The following is a 7,644-nucleotide window of genomic DNA, read 5'->3' as shown; positions in this document are numbered from 1 at the left end:
GGAACTTGGAAGTATTCTCATATCGAAGTCGTTGACGAAGAAAGCTTCATCTGGTTGATATCAGTGTTGCAAGTGGTTCACGATTTCGGGTACTAATTGGACGCCGGAAGTATGTAAATCTTTTCAAGTGTGCACTCCGAGTGGCATCATATTCTGAGGTTAAATCTTTTGGTTCGCTAAAATTTTCATCTTTCTTGCTTTTTTTTGTTTTGGTCTGGTGGTCACTCTTGCAACGCAGAGTGCAAAGCTGGTACACGAGCCCCAAGCCATTTGACCAGGCGATGCTCCAGTTTTTGTGCGTGGTCTTATAGCCAGCGATAGCAACTTGCTCTGCTTTATGGAAGTTTTGTTACCGCTGAAAAAGATCGCTCTATCACTGCCCGAACACAGCTTGCGCATGGCATTTCTTCAGGCCTATTGTTCTGCCTCAGTGAAACTTACTAAGGTAAGTGTCTCTGACGAGCTCGAGGATGGTGGCCATGGCGTGGATGCGGAGGCAGAGGTGGAGTGGCAGCAGCAGAGGTGGTGACACCGGCGTCTACGCTGTACACGCCCGTCCCCAGGGGCAGACGCATGAAGATGGTGACGCCGTGACGGTAGGGCCGGCACGCAAGAGCTCCCGGCTCCAAGGCCCGGACGCGTTGCCACCAGTCCTACAGCAGGCACAGAGCATGGCGGCGACGAAGAACCTCAAGGATGCAGGTGTGGAGATCAGCTGTTATAAAAGCGACAAGCAAATAACGAAAAACGATAAAGGTAAACGCAGCGGAGACATAAGATTTAACGTGAAAAACCCCTTCCAATACAGAAGGGGAAAAAACAACGGGCGTCAGCCATCAAACCTTCACTATATGGGGGAGTGTTTACAAACGCCGTGGGTTATCTTGTGATCTGATCAACCCTAGCCGGCGGCTTATAAGATGTATATATAGGCGATGCAACGATCCGTACCGTACCGCGGGGGCCTGTCGGCCCCCGCACCCCCCTTCGCAGGCGTCCCTGCAGGGCACGGCGTATGGGCTAACTTCAGACTCCGCTATGCTTCGGCCCAAGCCTACCGGCGACGGGCCTCGCTCCGCTCGTCAGAAATTAGTCTCTCTTTAGTATATGAATTTGGATCACAATACAACAGTGGCTACAAGAAAGGATCAACATACGCTGGAGGAGACGATCGGCAGGATTTCGCACCCTCCATGGCGCAGTTAGGGTATCTCCAACGCGGCGACCCATCCCGCGCCCGCGCGTTCATATGGGTTAAATTGGACAAAAACCCGGTCCAGCGCGCGAACTCATCCTAAAAACGGATGGCCGCGCCGTCCGGGGGGATCCAATGCCAGCCCAAATCTGGGCCGCGTTTGCGTGACCGCGGACTCCTATCGCTGGCCGCTCGCGTCCTCCCTTGTCCTCCCCCGGCCCGCCTGTCTGCCTCCCAAAACACAGCCCACTCGCACACATCTCCCACCGCTCCGCCACCACCACAGGACCAGCGATTTGGGAGCGATGTCGATGGCGGCCACCGTCGTCGAGACGCCGGCAAGCGGTGTGGAAGCATAGGAATGGCTGGCACTCATTCTTCGGAATGGCTGGCTCGCACAATGACATCAATGTGCTGCAGCGCTCTCCGGTGTTTGATAGGATAGCGTACGATCAGTCCCCTGATGTGGATTTTGAGATCAATGGCCACCACTACAACAAGGGGTACTACCTTGCTGATGGTATCTATCCACGTTGGGCTACACTCGTGAAGACAATCCGGCGTCCCAACTCAGAGCAGGAGACAAGGTTTGCCAAAGAGCAAGAGGCAGCCCGAAAAGATGTCGAGCGGGCGTCCTCCAAGCTCGTTAGAGCATGGAGTGTGCAAACTCTGTGGGAGGTGATGAACGCTTGTGCAATCATGCATAACATGATTGTTGAGGTAGAGCGGGATGATTCACTGTTTGATAATGAGTGGGATGGCCAGGGAGAGTTGGCTACTCCTCAAGGTGGTCCGGCATCATTCCAGGATATCCTCCATGTGCACCATGAAATTCGGGATCTAGCTGTACACAACCAGCTCCACGCTGATTTGGTCGAGCACATGTGGCAGCATGTTGGCAGCAATGCTGCAAACAACAATAAAGAAAATCCCGAAGAAAATAATACCTAGAGCATTTGTATCATTTTACATTTTTTTGAATAATACTTTGTCATTGAATACGTGGATAATAAACTTATGTAATAAATCTTGAGCATTTAAACTCATTTATATATTTTTTTATGATTATTTATGCTTTTATAGTGAATTTAGAGGCAAATAGCTATTATGGCGCCGCGACCCAAATCGTTGGGCGCACCGCGCGACTCAAACGGACACGCGAACGTAGGGCTCCGTTCGCGTGTCCACGCGATCACCCAACCGACCAAAGTAGATGGCTCAGCGCGTCTATTTGGATCGCAACGTTGGAAATACCCTTATGCCCTGTTTGGTTGCACAGAATTGGCCTTGAAATTAAGGAATCTAGAATTGGGCCTCAAATTCCCCTGTTTGGATGTGCCCAGAATCAGGGCCTGGAAACGGAGCTCCAATTCCACGCGACCCACCCGCGCGAGCGAACCGAGCGTCCCCAGTTTCCGAGCTCTTGACCTCGGAAACTCGCTGAATTCGCGAAGCGGTAGCAGAGCCCTTCTTCCCGACCGCAGTCATCGAGCGACGGAGAGGCTCCCCTCCCGGCGGCGACAGGTACCTCCTCCCGCCCTCCCTCTTCCCTGCGTCTCCCTCCGCCCGCCGTCTTCTTTTCCGGGGCCTCCCTCTTTCCCGTCCTCCCCTTCCCTCCTTCACCCCTTCCCCCTGGCCGCCCCTCCCTGCCATGACCCAACCCTAACCCTAGAACCGCGGCTCGGGAGATGGTTTAACGGCGGCGGGAGGTGGTTCAACAGCGGCGGAAGGTGGGCGAACGACGGGACTAGGGGAGCCCGGTGCCCTCCCCTCTCCTCTGGTTCCGCCACAACTTGTCATATTCATCTGGTTTGTAATTTTGGATTTGCAGATTCTGTGGAGAATAAGAAGTTGTGAGTCCAATTGAAGGTTTGAAATTCGTTTTATATATTGTATATACTCAGATATGTACTTGGGCAATATGCAAATGTGTTGTTCATCATGTGAATGCTTACATGTTAATATGATATGCAATTATGATGAATGTTTGATTTAAAGTAGTGTATGCTATGCATAATTAGATTTCGAATTTTGTGTGCAATGTAGCATCATCATGTCTCACCAAGAGTTGGTTGACTACATTACCGAAGAGAATAAAAGAAGAAAAAGAAAAAGGATAGTATTTACGAAGATGTATTTCGAGGTTTCTATGGTTGCTTTAGCTTATGCTAGTACTCTAAGGGCACCGAGGGACCTCGGAGCCTTCAATGACTATGAGCAGAAGGTTGCACATAGGAAGTATGTATTGGGAAGAACATACAATGGGTCGGAGACAAGATGCTATGATGAGCTACGGTTAACCAAAAGAAATTTTCATAATCTTTATGCTATGTTGCGTGAGAAGTGTGGTCTCAAAGATACCACATTTGTCACAGTAGAAGAAAATGTTGCTATGTTCTTACAAGTTGTTGGCCATGGAACTAAAATGAGAATGATTGGTTATGAGCGGTCTTTAGAGACCACCAGTAGGCACTTCGAATCTGTGTTAGCTGCCATCTTATCTCTAACTGGGGAGTTCATCAAGCTCCCCGAGCCTTCCGTGACCCCTCCGGATGATTACAAATGGAAGTGGTTTCCCGATGCACTTGGCGCTCTAGATGGGTGTCATATTGATGTGTTTGTTAGGGCGGCTGACAAAGGGAGGTATAGGGACCGGAAAAAAGACATCAGCACTAACATGTTAGGTGTGGTTGATTGGAACATGTAGGCAAACAAGGATGCAGCTCCCTACAGGAACAAAGAAGTGAAGAATTGGCAAGCTATCTCTACTATATATTCAAAAGACCATGCCACAGGTGCAGGTGCAAAGACGGGAGGTGAGTGTGCTCAGGTTGGATCCTCATTCAGTTGCTCAAGTTGAGGAGGATGATGAAGAAACTCCCGAGGCGCCTAAGAAGAGGCCACGTACTGCTGATGCGATCATGAGCATGGTGGGAGAGCTGCGATGTACTTTTGAAGATGCGTTGAAGACAACTGTTGCACTTCCGCCACCAAAGGTGACTCCTCCATCTGAAATCCTTGCTGAACTAAAGAAGATACCAACTATGGAAGGTACTGATCTGTTGGTAGCTTATGGGAAGCTCACCGCCAATGAGCGCACGTTTGAATCACTCATGGCACTACCCATGGAGATGAGGAAGCCATGGCTCTTGACCTTGCCTTGATGATTGCTACCGTGTGTGGTTGTTCTTATGTACTGCTCCATGATCTTGTGGTGAACTTTGTTGTTTATGGATTGTCCACTCGTTCTCCTATTTGTAAGATATAATCTACTTACTTTGTGCTATTTGTAAGACATAAACTACCACTTTGTGCTATGTCAGACATATTTATTATCCATGTTTTACAAATTGTTGCAAGTACTTGACACTCTTTTCTATCAAATGGAAGTATTTTCTGGATTATTTAATTCTTATTATGTGCAAAATAATATTTGAAGCGTTCTGATATATACATGTCTATTTTAAGTCATATTACATAGTTAATATTGTTCAAAGTCAAAAAAAACTGTCAATTCCACACAATGTACAACCAAACATGATTTAGAATTCCATTGTAACCTTGATTCTACATGTGAATACCACACACATCCAAACAGCCAATATGGTATTCCATTGAAATGGTTGATTTGGTATTCCATTGCCAATTCAATTCGGAGGCGAATTCTGTGCAACCAAACAGAGCATTAGGATGTTAGGATGGCCCGGACCAGAGCTGACCTCCCTCTTCCTGCTGTTATCGTGTGTGTGTGTGTTACCGAGTCGTTGGGGCGCTTGGTATGAGGACAGCGTGTCCATGTATGAACCTTTTTCATTCTGATCTAGGCAGTGGCCCTTGTGTGTGTTGGTTATGTGTGTAAGACTTATACTCTGCCGTTGTGTGGTTTCATTAAGTTAAAGCCGGGCTCCACTTAAGCCTACCGTCTAAAAAAGTGTCTCTGACGGCTCGCAGTTCAACTGCAGCACTGCCAATACTCATCCTGTCCGACAGTGATTGCTTCGCGAAGGAGAAACCGATCCATACCACGGAGGATAAGCGAAGAGGAGAACCGGGTTGGCGGCCCGCAAGATGTTACCTGGTAAGGCTGACGCCGCAAACCGAAGCAAGCTCAGGCCATCTCTGAACATCTCGTCAGTTGGAGCCTTCCCAATGATCATTTCAAGGAACACTCTCTGCAAAAAAGGCTCCCGTGGGAAGGTTCTCCTGCAGCATGAGTCTGGCCAGGCTGATCAGGTTGCCGGTACCCGTGTTCTTCCTCGATAGGCTTATCGGCCGTATAGCGGTGGCTTTTCTGGCTATAAAACGGTTCTCCGCCAGCTCTAGGTACGAAGGACAAAACTAGCCAACTTCAGCAGGGACTGGATCCAAAGAACTCACTTATAGAAAGGCTTAACCCTTCCATCTTATTGCAACATTCTGCCTGTTATTATCCTGAACGTGGATGTGTTTGCACTTAGTGCAGGTGTGCCTAAACCTAAGGTAGCTGCAGTTAAGAGACGTCCCAAATGCCATTGCCGACAAGCAATCTTTTGTGGATGTTTAAAATGATAAAGAAAGAACCAGGCTGAAACAATCTACAATGTCCTGTATCTAAAACAAATACGGAGTAGTTTGTCCCTCTAGTATCACATTGATAAAGATTTGTAGTATCAGGCCTGCAGCAATACATCATACATGAAGAAATATGTCCTTTCCAGGGTAATAATCGTCCTCTCCAGGGTCGTATTTTAGTAACAACTAATATAGCCGTGAGAGATGCAAGACATCAATAAGAGAACATTTGTACTGATCATACTCTTTGTACACACCATACAACAGGTACATTTCAGTTTAAAGGTTTACAACACTGATGTGAACAAGTCAACAACAGGAATGTAAGAGAAGAAAACCAACTTTTTGTCAAGGCTTCTAGTGCATAGCAAGCACATAAACACAGTACCAAAAGATATAAACAGAATGCTTGACATAGAGAAAACTCGGGAAGCTATTTAGTTCGGTCCATAATATATGCTGTCCAAAAAATTGGAAGACGTGACGAAAACAAAGCTGCTGAAAATTCGTGATGATGATTCTCCCAGAAACTAGGCAGCAGTAGCAGCAGGTTCAGCATTTGGAACATACCAACCACGGAGTATCTCGATCGCCTTCTTCCTCCTTGCCAGCCTGGACTTGCGATGGTCTCCAGTATTCCTGTGCATGGCACCAACCTTCACTGTCTTGTCGATGGCCTTGTATGCCTCGGAAATCATTTTCTCTATTTCAATGATTTCTTCAGGTTGGGCGTCGGCCTTCTTCCTGAGCTTCTCAAGGGCTCTGAAAACCTATCAAATAGCAATATGAAATTTGGTTTCATATAAAAAAAAGCTTAAGTTATTCATTCCTGCATAAAGAATACTACTAAATGTTTGTACAGATGAAACAGTCCTCGTACCCATAACCAGTATTTTACAAGTCCTCAGATTCACAAAAAAACAACATGGAACAAGTACAATTTACATGAATGGGATATACTAAGGAAATTATATTTGGTTGCCTGTTACTTTTTCTCCCTTTTCGGCTGTTTCGTGGGCAATAGCCAATAATACATGCGTAAATCCACCTGTGATATCCTATTGACCAGTTGCTTTTTACAATCAATTTCAGTCCATTTTAGCTTCACATTACATCAAAACCATCTAAAATGACTAAGATGTATTAGAATGCAAGAAATGTTTGTGGTAGAAATCAACACACATTGCACAGTCTCCTAAACTCCAATAATTTCAAAATGTGTTTATCTCCAGTAACATGTGTTTAACTCCCCATTTTCACCGCAGAGTGTCAATAGTCTTTAGAAGCAAAACTTTAAGCAACATGTGTTTATCCGAAGGCAACGATTCCCCATTTTCACCGCACGGTGCAAATAGCAGTAGTGTTTTCAGTGCCAAAATCCTTAAGCATGGAGAAAGGGATGCACCCGCAACTAGGCATTATACTGTATACCTTCTTCATCCGGGTGCGCATCTCAGCCTTGCGGGCATGGTTGCGGATGCGGTGCACGTCATTCTGGCGCTCCCTCTTCTTGACCGAGTCCGGCTGTCTTCCCGTCTTGGGCGGTTCGGCGCACACCACCTCAAGCCCCCTCCTCCTCCACCTTCCCGTAGACGCCGAGTTCCCGAACCCACCTGGCCAAGGCATTGCCAGTCAATGACGAATAAACAGAAACTTTCTTGAGAAAACTGAAGCGGGAGAAGAGAAGTGCTGTACCGATGGGGAAGGCGGCGTAGGAGGTCGAAAGACGGGCCTGCGGGGCGAGGGCGCGGAGGGAGAGGGAGGCGGGCGCCCGGACGGGGGAAGGGAGGGAGGCGGAGAGGGAAGAGAGGGAGAGGAGCGGGGAGGTGGCGGTGGCCATTGCTGAAGACCAGGATTGAGTTCGAGTTGCTGCCCGTGTGCCCGTGCCTTTGTGTTAT

At 47.6% G+C, this 7,644-nt stretch overlaps 1 protein-coding gene across 1 annotated transcript; it reads right to left on the bottom strand.

The window, feature by feature from the left end:
- Nucleotides 1–6,139: 6,139 nt before the first annotated feature.
- Nucleotides 6,140–7,644, bottom strand: LOC127343333 (small ribosomal subunit protein bS20c). The gene is made up of 3 exons (XM_051369448.2): nt 7,442–7,644; nt 7,178–7,359; nt 6,140–6,516 (listed from the first exon to the last, which is right to left on the bottom strand). Exons 1-3 carry the CDS (start codon nt 7,584–7,586, stop codon nt 6,277–6,279), a joined length of 567 nt encoding a protein of 188 aa, XP_051225408.1. The 5' UTR covers nt 7,587–7,644; the 3' UTR covers nt 6,140–6,276.

Source organism: Lolium perenne, chromosome 3, assembly GCF_019359855.2.
Source record: "Lolium perenne isolate Kyuss_39 chromosome 3, Kyuss_2.0, whole genome shotgun sequence".
NCBI classification, from domain to species: Eukaryota; Viridiplantae; Streptophyta; class Magnoliopsida; order Poales; family Poaceae; genus Lolium; species Lolium perenne.
This window is presented reverse-complemented; position numbering and strand designations above follow the sequence as displayed.